Source organism: Xiphophorus hellerii, chromosome 11 (genome assembly GCF_003331165.1).
Source record: "Xiphophorus hellerii strain 12219 chromosome 11, Xiphophorus_hellerii-4.1, whole genome shotgun sequence".
In the NCBI taxonomy this organism is placed as follows: Eukaryota; Metazoa; Chordata; class Actinopteri; order Cyprinodontiformes; family Poeciliidae; genus Xiphophorus; species Xiphophorus hellerii.
In genome coordinates, this window is record NC_045682.1 from 9,992,137 (window position 1) to 10,013,257 (window position 21,121).

Sequence of the window (21,121 nt, forward strand, 5' to 3'; positions counted from 1 at the left end):
CATAACTTTAACTTTATAGTGGAAACAATATCTTTAGAACTTTAATCATTTTATCAGTACCATCAGTGGATGCCAACGACAAGAGTCTGTGTAGAAATCACAGAACAGTACCTTCCTGCACAGTAAGTGTATTCTTTTTTCATTTTAATCTTGCATGGCGTTATGTGTATGTCTCAGGAAGAACAATTAGCAGAAATCATATGCACAAAATTCAAAATTTACATAGTATTCAGTGATATCTGTGAGCTGATCACACCAAGCATAAGGCACCTTGTGTTGCAATTATTGTATAACGCTATTATAAACTCTATGACGCACTGTTTGCAATTTCTTCTGCTTCTCCAGCTCCTTCCCCCTCATTGCTAAATAAAGTGCCAGGATTCCTTTTGATAATGTGTGAGGTACAGTTTGCATTTGAATTGCAGCCTAAATATCTCCCAGGTTTCTGTGATTAACCCATTTGTGTCTTTTGGTTTCTGTTCTTGCTCTTGAGAAATGGAAAGACAGTTGTCTTTTCTGTCAATATTTACGACACAAGGTATCAGTGACATTTCCTTTTGTTTTTATAGTTGTATGTTGTCATATTCAAAATACGTTGAGTCTAGTTGAAGCTAGACACACTTTGTAATATAATTGCACATTGACATACTTTCAAGGCTTAAAACCAATGAAAAAAGGCAGTTTAAAATTAAAATATTACATCAGACCAATAAAAATTTTTATTGCACATTCTGATTTGTTTAATACGACTGAAGTCTTTTGCCATCCATTCAACATGGTTACTCTTTTTTTTAGAACTTAAAACCATTATTACTAAAATTTGTTTAATTTATTTAAACAATATTAAAAACTGTTCTAAATTTTAAAAAGCCAGAAGAGTTATTTTGGGTACCAAAGCAAAATTCTTACTGGAAGCCCTGTAATGCATTCTCTATGAGAAGTTGGAAGACATTGCTGGGAATTGGGAAGTTTTGGCATTGCTTCAACCCACATAAATTGTATTAAGCAAAAAACGGGAAAGGAAATTGAAAACTGCTGTGAGAATGTCACTCCTTTAGCCAAATGTCGTAACCAAGTGTTGACATGAACAGACAGTTGCAACAGAGGTATAATTACAATAATCTAACTAATTTTATATTACTTGTGGTTTTTAAGGGTTTTTCAGATGAGTTTCATTGAAAGTCTAAGCACATTTTTACACAAGGTATTTTTATCATGTATGTTTAGCTTTTTTCTCAAGAGATTTAATTGAATTTTCCTTTTTCTGTGTTCCTAAACTGATCTTTTTATAGCAGATGTTTTTTTCCCCACTATTAAGATTAGTCTACCCTTACTTTTACTGTTCCAGATCCACAATCGCAGAATAATTTCACTCATCCTTTCGGTAAATTACCATCTTGTAAGTCTCACAGGACACTTGAGTCCCCCTCCACATTTTCTCTACATTTTCTTTTGTTGCAGCTTTCCCTGTTGTCTCCTCTGCCTACCCTTCATCTCTCTGAAGATCTTGTTTGATAACTGGCTTCCAGCACAATGTTGGATGTTCATCACCGGTGTTCTTTGGTTTCTTCTCTGATGTCTGTTTAGGTAGTTCAGGGACACAAGGAATGTCGAGCTTTTCCGTTGTATCTTATGGGAATCTGCATATCGGAATTCTATACGGCATTCTCAGTCACAGGATACCACTCTATCTGTCTTCATGTGTCGACTTGATTTATTACCACTTATTTTCACAGCCTTGGGATGAAACCAAACATCTGAGGAGCGATACAAACCCCCATGATGTTTTGTCTTTTTAATAAAGTCAACCGCCTGTGCGGAGAAAATACACATTAAGTCTCTAACTCTCTTGGCTTTATGTAGATTATTAGCATATTCTGAGAAGCTCTTTTAGGAGTTCCATTTTCTTTTTAATGCTCTACTTATGCCAGTCTTACTCTTTCAACAAAAAGTACAAGATGACCCAAATCAAAGGATGAAGCATTTTTGCATCAGAAAATGTGAAGGACATCAATAGCTTCCAAAACAAGTGTTCATTTTTTTTTTTTTTGCCTTAATACAATACTCAAATGTTAAGAAAAAACATTTTCTAAAGTACAAAATTGTTGGAAAAATGTCTTCAGTATTTGTAGGTATTTTTCAGATGTGCTCACCTGCATCTTTATAGTTTTACTGCAGGTTGTGATTTAAATATCAGGTGATTTGTGTTTTTCTGCCAAATATTCACTGTTGTAAATAGTGAATATTTACATTTAGGAAAAAGGCATCTGTTAAGTCTCTTAGAAAGACATTTGTTTAAGTTTTGGGCTATGTAAATCAATGAAAGTGAACTTAATTAGAGAGAAAGAGAACTCAAAAGCTAAAAAACTGAAATTGTAATTCATTAATAGTAAAAATAAATAGGGCCCAAATGCAGGTTCATAGACAAATTTCTACGCAGATTAACTTTAATTATTAACTAGAACTCAGGAATATAATAAGACATGAACTGACAGTAAGACATAAGCCAAAGAGCAGACAGAACAATTTTGGTTATCTCACTTTTAATCACCCTCCTTTAACCTTTAGCATAGTTCTGCACCTCTGAGCTATAAGCCTAAACACTACGAAAAGTGAATTTTGAAATAATCAAGATGTATACTCTTAAGGGTAAAACAAACAATTTAAGATATAAACAGTCCAACTTAACTGATTCTATTAAGATCTTTCAAACTGAATGTAATAAATGCACAGACTGGAAGTTAAACTAAAAGTAGTCATATCAGTGTAACTTATAAATGTATATGTTCCATTTAATGGAGACCACTTTCTTGTCAAACTACACGCATTTTAAACACTGAATTCATTATCCCCAATGGAAAATCTACATTTACAAAATCATACCCTATTGTACAAATTCTAATTGTTTTTGATCCTTAGAGTGGATCTAATGTAAACAGTTTGACAGATACACCTCTTTTCCTCTGAACTGTAAACTGCAAGGGCTGATACATAGCTGCAGTATGTGATTCATTTTATTAATGAGGTGCTGGCAGGTATGGCCAAGACTCACACTGCTTCAATAGCCTGGCCAGCCTTAATAGCTACAATAACTCTTGCTCTAAGTATCAGGTCCATGTAGTATAATCAGACCTTCCCTTCCATGAACACACACTTATGTACAGACACAGATACACATTCTCTTCCCTACCAGCAGTTCTCTAAAATTTACCAAATTCTCTCTTTGTGGCTTGTGAATTAGCTTCAACCTTAAAGCTCAAAGGTTGAATCATGCACAAGGGTTTCTCTTGTGCTTAAAATATTTACCATTCACTACCCACGATCTGCGTTCGCGTGGCCAACCTTAGTCCCTGTAGCCTTTTATTGCTGTGGAAAAAGGACCAACTACTGAGAAGGCAGCTATTATTCATGCCCCAATGTCTGGGCCTGTGGAGAAAAAAAAATCTAAAATAATACCCATCTAAAACCTTGCAGAGTAAGTTTTCCTTTCTGAGCCCAGTAGTTGTTCCCCAAGAGGAGCTCAAGCTAAAAATATAGAAATGCAAACGTAGGCTGCCAGAGTTATCTATTCAGCACCATGCCTTTTACTAAGGGTAATCCAAAACACTAAACATTGGGAGGAGTTCCTCTTCGACTGAAGTTGAAATGAGTGAGTACACACTGAAGCTAGACTCAGGATAAACCCCAAGAGTTCAGTCAGGGTTTAATGGTTAAGATTAGCCCCTGAGCATTTTTCTTTTACAGGGGATTCCATCCTGAAACCTTTGTTTAAATGGTAACACCTCAAAACAAGGCAGGCTTTAAAGTTATGACCTGCAAATCTTAGATGGTCTCAAAACACTGAGCAAAAAAAAGAGCATAAACTTGGGTCTAAAATAATTATAAAAGAATTTATTATTATTATTATTATTATTATTATTATTATTATTATACAAATTTAGGATTAAGCTGTATGAATTTTAGTATAAATCTACTCTTGTGGTATGAAAAAAATTAATAGGTTTCCCTAGGTATATTTTTATAGCCTCACATTTACCTTAAAGCTTTTTAAGATTGAGAACAAACCTTTTGTGAAAACTCAATAAGGAAAGGGACAATTTTCATTCCTTGGAGGGATTTTCTAACAGCTTTATTCTATTGCTATTGATCCTGTTTTAAAATGGAGCACAAAGGTTAGATTGTGTGATGAGCAAAGGAAATATTTCCTTGAGGGCAAGCATCTGGGGCAGCTGGTTGGTGGTTGTGTTCAGTGGTGAAACGGTGAAATATTGAACAGTGCTGACCATTCATTGTTCCCTTTGCTCTGCACACCTTAGACATAAAAACCATGAACCACAGGAGAAATTAAAACATAATGCAAAGGTTCTTTCACTTATTGTTGGCCGGCTTATTGATGACGTGTCACTTTAGCTCGCTCTGGGGAAGAGTTACAGCAACACTTGTAGTAAAGTGTTGAACAGAAAAGGCAAAATCATTAGAACCTAAGGCTAGTTTTATGAATTACACACAACCTTTGGTTTAATTAAATTTTAGTTGCAAAGGACACATTTTGGAGGATTCATAAAGACACAACAGCTTATTTCATTTGCATGGACCTCTTTGTCATGCTTCACTTATGTTCTTCCCTCTGAGACTATTGAAGATAAAATATTTCTTCAAAACTAGCTGTAGGGTTCTTTTACGTGAACCATACAGCTGCTTCAGTTGCAGCATAGTGTTTGATAGAAATATCTGAAGAGCAGCAGCAATAAAGTCAGCCTGAAGTTATTGCAGCTCTGACCTGTTTCTCCTACCATCATATTATCCCCCCACCACCCCTACGGCACCCCTTGCCCTTCCTTGAAGGTTGAAGTTAATTTTATTTTCTCTACAGCACCATGTTACAACAGAAATCATTTTAGTATACCTGTTCTTTATGAGAAGTATAGAGCACACATTGCTATTTTATTAAATAAACTACATTATAAATCTTCTGTAAAGTCATGCATGGCACAGTTCTCCTCAAGTGTTACAAGCTAGGTAAGGACTGGTAACGGTATAGAGTATTTATACCAATTAGGTGTAGAAGAATTGTTTAAGTCGCAGCTTCAAAACTACAAAACATGTTCCACTACAAAATGGTTGTAGTCTGAAGTATCTCCAATAAGATTCCAGATTAGGTTTGGAGTTAGTGGAGTCTCTGCCGAATGCACAGAGCAGTTGTTTGGCGCTCTCCCTTCCTTTACCAGCTTGTCCACTATGCTAGTGTCCTTCACGGTTCTTTTGTTTACAACAAAGAAAGTCTGCCGTTTGAAAGTAATTGTGTGAAAACATAAGGAGCACTTCTGTTACTGTCATTACTGTCGCTATTTCAGGTAATGCTTTTTGAAAAGTAAAGTTGGCATGCTGCGAGGCGAGAGCCTCAGGTGTGTTCAGCTTTAGAATGTAGGCTAAGCAGCGCAGCCCTGTTCTTCAGCAAATTAACCACCTCTGATGAGCCTGTTAGACTAAAATCCACAACTACAACATTTACTTAGGATTGCTTCTAATAAGATCAGTTCATTTGAATCCCATATTTTTCTTTGGTCTTCCACCAGTTGTGCAGTGTGTACACAAGTCAGCTGAACAATGTATTGTCTCAACTAAAAATGACTACATTTATGTCACTACTTTTGAAACAATGAATAAATCTTAGACATCATAATTACTAGAATAGTTAATATATAATTTTAGCAAAAGTACCATAATGTTATAAAAGTAGGAAAAGCACAGTCTTAGAACCGTCATTCCTCTGTTACTATAATGTGCTTTATTGCTGTTTATTGAGAAATTCTGTATTCATAGACATCAAGTTGTTTGAATAGATTCTTTAGATTTAGTAAGTCTATCATTAATTATGATGCAGGACTTACCCTGCTTACCACAAATCCTTTTTTCTCCAATAAGAAAACAAAGAGGAAGAGGTTAAATATTCAATCCAGTGTCCAAATGTGGGGTTTATTGAATGATTAGCTGAGGTAATTTGTTCTTTGGACCTAATTAGTCCACTCTGACCCAGAGAGCAATAATGCACAAGGGCACACACACCAACACTCATGATTTTGGAAATGCTGCCTCTTTTACATCTCTCTCTCTCTTGTAAACTGAGTCATGTCTTTACAGCGTCTCTTAGTGTTTTACATGTACTTCTAGCCACCCCTTTCAGCCTTACTCTCTAAATGATAATATAATATTTTAGACTGCTGCAAAATAAATATACGGCATCTTTCAGAGCAACCTGTTCTGGTTTTCTCTTTAACTTTAAAATTGTTGAATAAATTATTAGTGCCACATTTAACTGTGAAATACTCATTTAATATTTCCTCTTCTCAAAAATTATATTTTTATAAAGAGCAGATAACTGTGCTTTGATTTCCTGTTAAATTGGTTGCATATTTTTTCACATTTTTGTCTCTAGGTACATTGATAAATGTTGACCTTAAAAAAATTATCCTACCCATTTTTCCATTTTTCGTGTGATTTCAGAGAAATGTGATGCAAAGCACTTGACTGCCTTAGCATGTAATACCACACTGCAATTAAAGTTTAATCAAACTTGCTGGACATTTAACTAAATAAAGCTAAATGAGCTGCTAACATATAAAAACAATATGGAACCTAATGGTGACAGCATGCTAAATGCTTTCAGTAAGAATGTTTGTGGCTACAGGTATACTACAGTCTGCAACACTACCAAGGCTTAGCAGTTCACATAAATTGACAAAGTCAGGTGAACGTTATTCAGAGTTACACCCGAGAGCCTCGGGTCCCTCCAGAGGAGCTGCAGACATCCCACATTCTTAGCTGCGAGTATCTGACGATCAAACAACTTACACCTTCTGGTTGAAAAAATATAGCATCAATACAAAAGCCAGTCTGAGGCTTAACTGAAGAAGTTAAGGGAGAGAAAATCAATATTATAACATTTTCTCTGACTGCTATTGGTTTATAACAGACAGATGGTAAAATATTTATTATTTTACTGTCTCTATTCTGCTCTGTTTTGAGTGGCCCGTTACCTTGGAAAGCCATTCAGTGCCACCCTTTCAAAATGGAAGTGCTCTGATAGAAGACACAGGCACTGATTGCTCATAAATACTTCACACAACCTTACATAAAAAACACAACTGTTTCATTCTGTAGTAAATAATAATAACATACAGACGTTTTCATAATGTTCCAACACATACTGCACCATTCCTGAGCCCACTTAAGTTTTAGGTTCATAGGAAAATTGCATTGTTTTTGGTGGAGTTACTGGCATCACACAACACAGTCCACCGACTGGGGTATAAAGAAATCCATAATCAGAATAAACGGAAATTAATCATTGATATGTACTATTGACGAGTTTCACCTTTGAACTGAATAACTGACGGGAAAAAACCCCAAAAATGATTCAGTGATACTTTAGGTGCAGATGCTGCTGATGCTACAGATTTACTAGAGCTATTGCAGCTTCCTAAAAAAAATAACAAGTCATAGCAGAATATATACGTATTATTATTTTAGTTGCCAGATAAAGTATTTGTTTGAAAGTTTCAAAGCTACTGTGTTCGAACAGCATGCAGATAAATACAAAAACATTTTATTTTTTTAACAATTGTCAAACAATTTGGGGTTGCTGTAGGTAGGTGTTCCACAATTTGACACGATTAAACCAGCGAAGTTCTGGTTTAATCCTCCTCAGATCTTATATCTGCAGATTTCCAGGAATCTTTTTGATCATCTCATAAAAACATCAAGGGTTTCATATTTACAGAAAAGATTAAGATTTGTTCTTTCTTTTTCACATATTCAAAGGAAAGAAACAATCACAGTTCCCCCACAGCAGATTTATAACATCCTGTTAAAAGACACCTTTAAAGTATGACTGACTCTCACCATAGACACAAGGGCACAAGTGCTGCTTTATTGATGGGAGCAACCAAAAGCCATTCCTTTATATTGCTACATCTGAAAAGGAGAATGTAAAAAAAGCATCACCAGAGATAAGAAAGGGTGCCTGCAGGGAAGGAATTTTAATATTAAATAAATGTAAAGCCAATGATGGGAAGAGAGATGAAGTGACAAAGATGTGCTTTGTGTAAAACATACTAATATGATGAATTAATGAGTGCAGTGTCTGATAATTCCCCACTGCTCATATAAAAGATGAGTGCAGATGAAAGACAGGGTAGAGGTTGGAGTCATTGAAATCACAGGAGATCTTGTGACTTTACTCGATGGCAAACATCTCCTGTGATGTATGGAAGGTTCCTACTGAAAGAAGTGTTTGGTGTTTAAGAATCTGACGAAGACATGTTTGATTTTGAGTATCCTGGTCATTTAAGAAGGACTCCCTGATGCTGTAGGTGTACAAAGTCAACCTTCTATCATCTGAAGAACATTTCCAGGACTAAAGGACTAACGCCCCAGCAAGATCTAGAGAAATCCATGCATGCATTTGTCTTTAGTCACATTGATTACTGTGATAGTGTGTTCACAGGACTGCCTAACAAGGCAGTCACACAGCTGCAGCTGATCCAGAATACTGCTGCACTAAAACCAGGGAGACAGAGCACATCACTCCAGCTTTAAAGTCCTTCCACTGGCTCCCTGTAGCTCAGAAAATAGATTTTAAAATACTTCTCAGTTTATAAATCATTGAATGGCACAGCACCAAAATACATTGAAGAGAGCTTTGATGAACATGACTTTGAGACCAACTGTAGGAAATTGGGCGTCTGCTGTACTTTTGATTTCAGTGTCTTTTTCTTTCCTAAAGCTTTAACTTTCTAGTTTGAACTATAATCTGATATAAATATTCATTATTAATAAAAGTGGTTTATTGTAAGCAATGCTACAATGGTTTTAATCATTTGAAGAAAAGCATTTAAATTTTTGCAAAATGCAAAAAATGTTCTACCTGAGATTTGAACAGTCACACACTGCACAGAAAATACACTAAGTCCCCTCAGATAAGGTTCCCCCATTGAGAAAGTCCTGTGTGGATAATGTTTTAATCAACAATAAATTAAAAAAGAAATGAAATAGCTGACTACCTAGTGGCTAGATTAATTTTTTATTACCTTAAAATGAACAACTATATTAATTATTAATCTCATTGTAAAAGCTCAATTCAAGTTCAAGCCATCACTTTTCTTAAACACACTAAAGCAGTTTAGCATTTTCTTCTGAGAATGTGAAGAATTATTGTGATGATTTAATAGGAACACCTTTGGTCCCATTTGACCCAGGAGTGGTTCATAGAAAACTTTAGCCCTTTTAATTTATTAAACAATCCAGACTCACACAGCAAGGAGGGTTCTATAAATATTAAAAGAAGAGTTTGCTCTGCCGCACTCTCATATTAAATCATACAGAGAAGGATGTATATGCCCTTATTAAATAATAATATCTTTTTGGGCCTGCAAAATGTATAACTGTGTATGGAAGATCCCTTTTATCCCCCTCCTTCTTGGCTCAAAAAAAGAATATTTTGTCCTCTTGTCCATCAGTTTTGGTTTACAAACTGAATAAAGACACATTTCCATAACCAGTGCTTGTTTAGCAGCATTTTTTGTGTGTTTTCTCAAATTCAAACCACGCATAAAATTAAAAAAACCAGCTTCTTGTTCTATGTTTTGCTTCGTTCGGAGGATGTGGACCTGTGGTTATTGAGAAAAAATTGCTTGCTGGAGCCGTGGATTCTGTTAGTTATAAATTATACCCAGATGCTAATGTTTTACCATAACGTATGTATGCAGTTCAGTGCTATGAAGCTTACCAGAAATGACCTGGGCTGTAAGCAAAACCACAACATTAATGTAAAAGAATAAAACATAATATTGACAGCATATGCTAAATTGTACATAAAGCAAAGAAGTTAAAAACATGACAATAAAAAATAAATATGGTCAGTCTTATTAAAATTCAGCTGTCAACACTTGAATCCTTGAAAATTCTAACGTTTTTATTAACACAACCTTTTTTTTTTTAATGATTTGTTGAAGTATATCTGAAAAGAGGTGATATCCAAAGCACTGATTTAGACTCACACAAAATATTTATACTTCTTGACTTGGTTTTAAGTTATGAGTCAGTATTCGCTCTCTCTCCCGGTTTGTTTAGTGTTGGCAGGTCAAATATTTCAACTGCAGTTTATTCCATATCACAGTTGCCATCAGAATTTCCAGTGAAACCACAAAGGTCATTTTAAGGGGGCTTGCAGTAAATCCTGCTCGCCAATTATGCATTTGGCAAGTCGGATGAACATGTATCATTGTGGCAAAGCTGAGGTGGTGGGGTCATTTTAATGCTGGAAACGAAAACGGAAGTAAGGAAAATGTGGTTTAATCCCAACTCTAACCATCATTATACTACTGATCATGTGGTTTTAATAATCACCGTTTTACAATTTTAAATCTTTAACTTGTAAAAATAAAATTCAGTGCCGTCTCAAATAGTGCAATGCAGTGGTGAGAGCGCCTCATTGTGCAGTTCAATAATTTCAAGATTATGTTGTGGAGTTTTTCGAGAGGTATTGAAAAAAACTCACAATTTTATGTGAAATGAACCTGACGATACATTAGTAGGTCACATTCTGCTTGAGACCGGGCCTCCAACGGAGAAAGCTGTTCAGTTGTTTCTCATATTTCATCATCTTTTTTTTCCTCAAGTTTCTTGCCTTCTGCTAAAAGTTGAAACTTATTCAACTGCTATCCCTGAAAGCGTTTTATCAGACAGAGCGACCTCCTGCGGAGCTGCTGAAGTTTTTACACAACTTATTCACATTTTTGAAGAACTCCTCAGAAAATCTCCAAGAAATTCATGAATGTGATTCTTTTGGCAGAGCTTCAAGCCCATGAGAATGAACAATCACTGATTTGTATGCAGATGAGAAAATATGTGGAACAGACCACATTTACAGCAATAAAAATCTAGTGTAATATTCCTCTATTTTTGAAAATAATCAAAGCATCAATTGCATTAAATACAATGATCAGGCAACCTAATGTAAAAAACAAAAGCCTTTCACTTCAAAAAGAATATCTGGGGATCAAACAGTCGGCCAGAGGATCAGCAGTCAAGGAAGTGTGTGTTTAATGTTTAACAATACACACATATACAGGGAGAAGCCTGACAGAAAGAGAATAAAAGACAAAACTGCGTGTGTAACTAAACGCCTCTGTCCTCGTCCTGCTGGGTCCTGCCAGGGGGAAATTCCTCTACTCTCTGCTCCACCAACCAAGAAGAACCGCAGCACAGTGAAGCTATGCTGCTCACGTCCGTGTCTATGAGCGTGTGTGTCGGTCTGTATGACTTTGTGTTTGTCCACTCGGAGGCGGCGAAGTGTGACGGCCTGGTCACTCAGACCGTGGAGACTTATGAAGCGAGAGCAAGCCAGCTGTTCAATTTGGCCTCATGGGCAGACAGAATGAAAAGTGGAATGCTGAAGAGAAATGGTCAACATACGACGTGTGCTGTATGGATAAGTCCTCTCTCTGTATCTACTATTTTCTGGTCAGGCAATGCCACGTTTTAGCTGCCAGAAAGTATCATGTACTTTCAGGAACACATGCAAAATCTTGGGGGTATTTAAAGGATGCCATTACTCCTGCAAAGAACAGCTTAGTGAATGTCACTGTAATCTTTTAGGTGTTATGGATCAAAACAAATAATACAGTCTCACCGCAGAACAGCTGTCCTTGTCACATTTTTTTTTCCAAAGGTTTAGAAAGAAGAGGTCTTTCTCTAAAGCTGTTAGTGTCAAATTTCACACCTTAAAAAAACTAAATATATTTTTTTTAGAAATGTGACAGAAGAGTGTGTCTCATCCCTCAATGGATCAGTTTTTCTTCCTGGAAAAACATGCTCTTGGATGTTAGACCGCGGCCCCAGCAGACTGTCAAACCTCACATTCAGGAGGAGCGGTGTGGTTTTTGTCCTGACCGTTCCAGTCATGTCTGTGTATCTATGGTTCTCGCTTTTTTTGTAAGTGCGACATTGCCAGGGATGAGAGACTGCTCCTCTAAATCCGGTATTGATACTTAAGCACCTGAAGTGGTCCTTCAGGATCATGAGACAGTACAAGTATTTTGGTGTCTTGTTCCTGGGTGATTTTAGGACGTCTCGGGAGATGTATAGACAAGTTGGGATTTCTTCCGTAGTTATCCAAAGACTGCTCCAGTCTGTCATGGTGAAGAAAGAGCTGAACTAAGCTGAAAGGAAACCTTTCCATTTAGCAGAATGTCAACATTTATACATTCATCTATGGTTGTTAGGTTTTTGTCATGACTGAAAAACAAAATCCTGAGTTTAGAGGCTGAAAGCTCCAAGTTGTGTCTCCTGCTTCTCCACATCAACAGTGGGTGCTCTCCCAGATCCAGGCTTATAACGGGACGGAAGAAACTAGATTTTGTGTAAAAAGCAGTCAGAAATGATAATGTGAGTAACCTCTTGTTAAGAAACAGAAAAAAAAAAACATTTATGGGTTTTTGCACTGGGCAAAGCAGGAAGATTATTCCTTTTTTTATAACTTTTTTTTTCTGTCATTCTGCTGCTTTCCAGCAGCTGGGGACCTGTAGCAACTCTCTGACATCTAATTCTTTCCCTAACATTAATTCCCTCTCTCCAAGAACTGAAGAAAAGATTGATCTTCCCTACTTTTTGTATGTAATGATTTATTTACTGTGTAACATTTTTTTCTCTGCTGTTGCCCTGATTTGCATGCTGAGTACCCCTGCAACTCAGTAGGGGAGGTGCTAAATAATTTACATCTTTAAACCAAGTCCCTTATACATTCTCTTTTTTTATTCATTTTGCCCGATGACTGTCATCGCAGTCCTATTCTTCTTGTGTCAGTGTGTTGTCCATCTCTCGTCTTCTCCGTTTTATTATTCTCAGAGAGTTTTCACAGGCTCTCTGCTCTGAATGCATGAAGTGTAAGAGGGAAGGAATGACAGCAGCTAAGAACAACCGTTAAAGCAGGAACAAACTGGAAATAATCTTCTTTCTTCTCTTTGCTCTCTGGTTTGTGCTGTCTGTCTTTTGTTGTTCCCCTGTGCTCACTCCTTCACCTCACTAACCAACACCTTGATTGTCTCTCTTTGTTTCTTTCTCCCCTGTCTCCTCAGATCCCAACGCGCTGGGGCAGCACGGCACCGACCATGCCTTGATTGGAGGAGTGGTGGCTGTAGTGGTCTTTGTCACCTTGTGTTTAATCATTGTTCTGGGAAGATACCTGGCCAGGCATAAAGGTAAAACCACAATGGGCCTGACCTCAAGGCCCACTGAATCAGTGGCGCATGCTCTACTTGTCAAATATTAGTCTGCAGCTCTTCTTTCTTTTCAAAGTTACCGCTGGATTAGGATAGAATGTGTTTTTCACACTTGGGAAATGTTATGTAAATGACTTTGATTTGAGCTGAATGTTTCTACATTTAGTCGCCTTGTAATTGAATGCGAAAAAGTTTTATATTTAATTGCGATTTTATGCAAAAGATAAAATACTGAAATGGATGTAAAATGATATATTGTTTTTCAAAACTTTTCAAAAATTTTAAATCTTAAAAGTGTGACTTGGATTTTTATGAAGCCCGTCCTATCGGAAACTCTTAAATGGATAGTCAAATCACTTTAGACTACATTGAGTCATTCACACACAGATGGTGGCAAGCTACTACACTGTAGCCACAGCTGCCCTGGGGCAGTCTGACAGAGGCAAGGCTGCCACCAGGCCCTCTGACCACCACCAGCAAGTAAGGTGGTTGAAGTGTCTAGTCAAAGGACACAACGACTGAAACAGACAAAGTAGGGGGTTGAACTGGCAACCTTCCAGTTATAAGACAGATTCCTATTACAGTTGCCACCGCTGATCCAAATAAATGTATTCCAGAACAACCAACATTCTTCAGAGGTTACCAAATTAGTAAATAGTGAACATTAGTACATTTACTAGGCACTGTAAGTCAACATATGTCTTTTTTTGTGTGTGTCAATGAATAACAATAAGCTTAAAAAGGAGTAATAACATGTAGATGGTCTACATGTTATTACTAATTAGTATTAATTAATCCCAAATTTGAAATTCATCCCAAATTGAGCCAGCAATTAAACGTAATAATGCATAACAAATAAATCAATTACGATACTTTTATATTGCATTCATTTTTATATTGCATTAATAAGACAAATGTAAATAATTACTTTTTTTTTTCAACTTCCTCTAAAAAGAATTTCATTTGGAGCACACGCGCAAACTCGGTTAAAAGAAATCACACTTATCTAAAATGTAAAGGTGATGGTCAGAATTCAGCAGCTATGCTAAAACATTTGGCCCTGATCGCAGCTTCGCTGTATTTTAAGTCTCGTCAGTCTGACAATGGCCTGCGTGTTTGTTGATGCTTTTGGGTTGTGTCTGCAGAGGGCTTTACTCACATTTACCACACTATCCCAGCTTCTCATCACTCTGTCTATGAATAATGTAGCATCACTGATGTTGTCTTCAGATGTGCTGTCTGCCCCAGGCAGCCAACGCCATGCAGGGCTGCTCAGTATTTGTTTTCCTTGAGATGGGTTTGCTTTTTTTCTCCCCGACTTCTGCAGGAACATACTTGACGAACGAAGCCAAAGGAGCGGACGACGCGCCTGATGCCGACACAGCCATCATCAACGCCGAAGGCAACCACGCACACGCAGAAGAAAAGAAGGAATACTTCATTTAGACTGCCTAGGGAGCTGTGCTGCTCTCTACCTTTTCTTTCAGTCCCTCTATTTCTTATAGTCTCTCTCTCTGTCCCCCACTTTCGTCTTCACCTGTGGCTACTGCCCCCTTTGAGTCAACACAGCCCGCAGGCAGAGATGTTCCCCGAGCTTTTTAGTATTATTATGTCCTCTGGTTCAGCATTTTCCCGTATTACATTTTTACCGGGTTTTTTTTTCCTTTTTGGGAGATTTTTTTTTTTTTGTCTTCCACATGCAGTGTGATGCTGCTCCTGAAGCTCTACTCATTCTCACGTTTTTGCTCGTCTAGTGACACGAACTCCTGGAAATCTATATCTCTGCCATGACCTCTTGTTCACCCTTTTTCCTGTTCCCCACCAAGCAGACACGCTGCCACACGTTGTATCTCATGCCCCCCTCACATATCTCACGTCAACACGGTGCCTAAAAATACAGACGCCATCGAACTTCTTTCAATGCCTTCATGTGTCGCCTGTCAGTAGCAATGTAAATGCTATATGTAGCCCATTTCATTGCTTAGTTCACAGCTTTTAATTATACTTTGCGTCCTTTTTTATTTGAATGATCTGTGCTGTTTACGCCTTATACGTGTCTATCACACTGAATATGGTAATTTTAGATGAACCACTGCGCCCGACCTCCCCATCCCCTCTAAATAAACTTGTAATTAAGCAGTGGACCCTTGTAAGATAAGACGAAGGTTTTGTGTAACACTGTAGCAAGGTCCGTCAGATAAGTGTATAATATGATTTTCACTATTAGGGTAGGAGTAATAAAGGGTAGTGCAGTGTTGTTTAGAGCAAAGACCCACCAAAAATATTTGAAGGAGTAGATGAGGCTATTTGCTAAATCTGCTGTCCCACTGTACTTTACTCTGTACATCCCTGCACCATGCAGACAGCAGTTTAGTGAAACATTTTAAACCCTATCGGGACAGCTTACAGCAGTCTGTGTTTTACATTAATGGTTCAGATGTACAGAAAGAAATCTCCACGTCTCAAAATCTGTAAAAATTGTATTGAAATTCTTTCTAACTTTTCACATTTTAATAATTTACTCTCTGCTCATAGCATAATAAAGTCATTTTGCAGCTTAAAGGCCTCATGAAATATACAGTGAACAATTTAAAGTTTCTGTAATAGCAAAATGAAACCGTAGCAGTGTGTCTTGGTGTTATCCTTTTTAGAGAGCTAAAAAGGATAACACCTCAAATCTATAGTTTGAGGTATTGGGGCATCAATACCTCAAACTATTGATGCCCCAATAGTTTCATAAAGGTTTCAATTCAAATATTCACATCATCAGGGTAGAGGTATTGGTGATCAAACACTTTGTCTTTTGGCTAAAAGATGGCTACTAGTTTGCTAGATTCAAAGATTGTACTGTAAAGTTGATCAAAAACAAAAAGACAGCAGCCTTTCACTTGTAAATAATAAATCCTGTAATATAGGAGACAATGAGTTGCAGGAAAAAGCAGTAATGCTTCCGTCTTCATGCACGCCCATTACTTGCTTCGTCACTCTGTCAGTGAGGTCAGCTGGCCTTGTAGCTTATCCTCTAAAACAAGCGTTCTTTTGCTCATATTCTTCAAATTTATCCTTGTGGAAAACTGAAGAACATTATCAGTTCTTGGTAGGTAACAGATAATGAAGTTTGGACTGCCACTGTACAAGTTATGTTTCACTAGGTTTCACTAGGTTTTGAAGAGCAAACTTCAAAACCTTAGTCAGTGTTTTTATTTCCCATTTAGTCAGTCACAGTGCCATTCCATGAGGTCTTAAAGAAAAAAATAAATAAAATTGGGGAGAAATGTTGAGAGTGCTGGCTAATAGATCTGCTTGGGTCCCATTTCCAAAAATGTAAAAACTGGAGGCAAACAGAAAAGCACAAAATTTGACAGAATGAGTTACTGTGTTCCTTTGCCAACAACTAAATTGCCTTGGAAACGGTTATTTTAATCTAAAAGGTAATGGAAAGATGAAAGTGCATCTTTTTGAAAATGTAAGTTAAGTATTTTTTTTATATTAAAAAAATCTAATATTGTTGGTTTAAACTGTATCCCACTCCCTGTTATATATTGTGTCTGCTAAATTGTGGTTGACTGTAAAAAAAAAAAAAAAAATTGCTGTTAAATTCTGGACTCATGTATTCCTTCAAATGTATATTTGCCACTATTATTTTCATTTCTAAGAAGACTTTTTTAAAAAATTCTGTTTTGTTTTTGTATAAAGCATGTACATAATGTGTAAGAACAACACTTTGGTACTACACATTAGCATGATTTTTGTTCTTTTTTTAACTTTTAATTTATTTAAACTAAAGTTATTGACCAGAGAATCACAGCAGAAGTACATTAAACTTAACTTGTTTTGGCACTGCAGGTCTGAAGAATAAAATATTACAATAACAATCAAGTTTAATGATAAGTCGTATAAATATTAATTGATGTTACAAAGGCTATTTATACGTAATAACAAAAGAAAATATATAATTGCCTATAAACCCATTGCCCAAAATGAAAACTACAACATTTTTCAAGAGGAATCAGCTAAAATGTTACCTTTATGTTGGTGGCAAAGAATAATGATACTCATGGACCACTTTATTAGGTATACTTGTTAATTTAGTTAACACAAATACCGCATACATCACATGGCAAAACTTCTAAACACTTAGATGCCTTTACGTTGTGAAGACGTCTTTTTGAAGTTCAAACCTAGCATCAGAATGAGCAAGAAAATGTTTATTAGTTTGAACGTGGGTTGGTTGCTGGTGTTAGATACAGTAGGCTGGTCTAAGTATTTTAGAAATTGTTGACTTACAGAGATTGTCATACTCAACTTGCTCAATATTTTGAAAATGATTTGCAAATAGTATCATTTGTGTGAAAAAAGATCTCGTTGATATCAGTGCTTAGAAATGAATGGACAGACTAATTTGCTATAGTAGAAAGGCAAAGGTTGCCCAAATAACCACCCATCACAATAAAGGAATGCAGAATAATATCTCTGAACACTCAACATGTTGAGCTTCAGACTTTGAACAGATGGGCTACAGCAGCAGAATCCCACACTGGGTGCCACTCCTGTCAGCTAAGAGCTCAAAACTGAGGCTAGAAATCACAGCTTCACTAAAATTGGACAATGGGAGATTGGATTGCCTGGTCCAGTGAATCTCAATTTCAATTGCAATATTGAGATGGTAGGATCAGAATTGCATCAAACATCATGAAAACCATAGACCTATTCTGCCTTGCATCAACAGTTCCGACTGCTGCTGGCATAATGTTATGGGGATACGTTTTCTTTTCATCCATCAATTCTGTTTTTGTATCGTTTTAAAGGAATTTGGCTGACTTAGTCTCCTGTAAAAGTGTGATAAAAAACCAACAGCAGTAATCTACTTGGATGAAACAAATTGTTACCAAGGGCAATAAAAAAGTAGGCCCTGCTGTCTCCAGTTTCGTGGCCAGTTAACAACTTTATGCAAACATGGTTGAATGGCAAACTGTCTCGCTCTGTACGGCAAATGTTGGACTTCATAACTGGAGAGAATCACATGTTAGAAATCCTTAGATCAATATCAGCATAATATTTTCTTGTCACAGTGTATGTAGGGATAAATATTTTTTTAGGTATTGTTAATTACCACAATTTTCCACGTTTGTGCACTTCAACTTTCACCACGCTGTTAACAGATTTAACTTTGATTTAAAAAGCTCTTGCGGTTATCTGACACTTTTTTGCAGAGGAAATCATTTAGATATAATACTCACATTTTCTGTTGCATTTCATCTGTGTACCCATCTTAGAAATGAGAAAAGTTAGGACATGATATTTAACAAAAGGTCTGCAGTGATGAGTTGGTGTTGGCATTGGAAAAGAAAAGGTGCCATTTACTGAATTATGCACTCTGGCCTTTACAATTTGATGGATATTTCTTAGTAAATGTTAAAATGTGTGTGTGTGTGTTTTCTTTTCTTTAGAAACCAACTGTAAATATTTGGTTTGAAATGAAAGTATTGAGTTGATTTATTGCAATGGCTTTTTATAATCAATAGACCAAACTTAAATCTTGTTCAATTTTGTTTTGATGTTTTTTTAATTTTTTCTAACAGCTTAGCTCATGCCACCATTCACTCCTTTATTATACAGATCAAATTGTAGCTGTTCCTTTTTTAATTTCTTCTTCATTTTTTCATGTTTTATGTTAGTGGAAGAAACTAAGCTTTAAAAAAAACTAATTATCCATTTCATATTGGTTTGGTAAGCAAGATTTTGGGCTTAAAACTCCATTATTAAAATCACAAACTTGTACAATTGCAAATGCCATGTTCTATAAGTGGCAGGCTATTTTTTTCATTTTTGGTTCTCCAATTTCCTTTATAGCAACCCTGTTTTCTTCTGCTGAAGGTGTGCTTGGTTTCTGGTGAGGTTGTGCATTTATGCAGATTAAGCAGCACAATCCTGGCTGCAATTTTGGCAGGAAATTGCTCGCAATTGTATGACCAATTTTCACGTTGGCTGGGACATCTACACACCAGTGCAAATTTGCAAAAAACACCCTTTTTACCTCTTTTGCTACAGGTCATGTTGTCTATGGCCTGCACAGATTTACAGGCAGGTACAAAAAAGCTGTTTGCCTGGAGTTAAAGAATTAGATGAGTTATCCCAGCATTATTTTCTCTACCAGTTGAGAATTATCTGTCAAATAATCAAACCTGGAGCAGAATAATGTTTGTCTGTTTCTGTGTGGGTTTGTAAAATACACCAGAAAAGAACAAGTTACTCTCTATTAAATAGAAGATGCAGAATTGTGTTTTGTAAAGACAACTCAGCCTGAAAAACTGGACATTATGATAAATGAGCTAGCTCTTTATTATTTATCTGCATCCGCTTCCTGCCTACCTGCTTCTTTTATGCGTTGGATGAAAGCTAATGTGTTTTTAAAGGGTAATTTGGCTTTTTTGAAGAGATGTTTGTGGATTTTACTATCTGTAATAGCCCCCATACCTGCACCAGATAGATGTCGTTGGCAGTTTTAATGGAAGCAAACAAGTTTTCAGAGCAATGGAAGGACAGCATTTAGTCATACAGTATGTTTTAGCTATTTAAGATCACCCAAAATAATTTTTTTTAATATTAGTAAGATACAGTCCTTTATCAGTGCATACTAATTAGATGCAATTTCACAGTATCGTCTCTATTTTATCAGCCAAACAGCTTTCCTGTTGCAACACTGACATTATATTGGTGCAATCATTACTAATTGCTAAACTAACGGTGTGTCCAACAGACAAGAGCATGTTCAGTGTGAGGTCATATAAATTGGTCTAATTGGTTAAAATTTTAAGTTTTAATTTTAACTTAACTTTTAGCAGAACACCACAAGACAGACGTCTGTCTGCTGCAGGTAGGGGAACTAGCACTAATGATAATTTCACAGAACGACACATATGAAAATCTGAACTATCCCTTTAAAAATATTGCATTGTTACTGGAGCAAACCCAATCACATTCTCTTTCTCAAAGTCCCCACCATTATGTAGATTCGACTCGGAAGCAGCATATTGAATGTTCATATTAATCAAAAATGTTATCAAGTCAATCTGTTCTGGCTTAGAATCTGCTTTTTTGACTCTGGTTTTAAATAATTCAGGATTTTGTTTTGACACAGTTTCCATGCCCTCTCTGGCTCTCCACATGCTTTTGCTGTACAGTTTACCTTCAGTCCAGCTCTTTGTTCCTCCTGAAATATCAATGCAGACATCAATCAGCCCAGTTTCTATATTGCCGCATTGATCACGTGTGACACAATCGCATGTAGTGATGTGCTGTTATTATTTGTATCAGTTTTGTTTCTTTTGCATCTCAGGAATATATTTCATTTAGGATTTCTTTTCTTTTTTTCTTTCTTTTTTTGGTGGTTTCCTGTTTTAAAATGGGGACATGTGAGCACTTATCACTCTACTCGTCCCTGTATGCTGACACCATGTATTTGTTTAAGATTACCACGATGTTAATAAAATTATTCAGTGATTCTTCACTAATTCTGTCACCTTGCTGTCATTGAAAACACTTGCATTAGTCTTTTTGATAACATTTGTTAAAGTCACAATTTACCACTTAAAGTTCTTGTAGGTTTTATTGATAAAGGAAAGAAGCTCTGATGGTGCACTGAAGCTATTTATACTTTGGAAACATTCGAATTGTCCTCATGAGGAGTCCTGCATGCATGCACACGCAGACAGACACACATCTATCCCCAGGAACACTCCAGCAAAAACACCAACACATGCACAGAAGCGTGCTCATATTTTTTATTCAGAGGAATAATTCATGCTGTTTCAACTGCATGTCTGGGCTCTGTGGCCCCG

The 21,121-nt window shown here is 36.6% G+C and overlaps 1 protein-coding gene across 3 annotated transcripts in view; it reads left to right on the forward strand.

The window, feature by feature from the left end:
* The window catches only part of LOC116728309 (cell adhesion molecule 2-like), a 227,283-nt gene extending 206,493 nt beyond the window's left edge, over positions 1–20,790 (forward strand). For all 3 annotated transcript variants that reach the window (XM_032576315.1, XM_032576317.1, XM_032576318.1), the window contains 2 exons: positions 13,137–13,259; positions 14,608–20,790. In XM_032576315.1, the coding sequence (XP_032432206.1) occupies positions 13,137–13,259; positions 14,608–14,726 (242 nt within the window). In that variant the 3' untranslated portion in view covers positions 14,727–20,790. The remainder of the gene's footprint in view (positions 1–13,136; positions 13,260–14,607) is intronic.
* Positions 20,791–21,121: the final 331 nt, after the last annotated feature.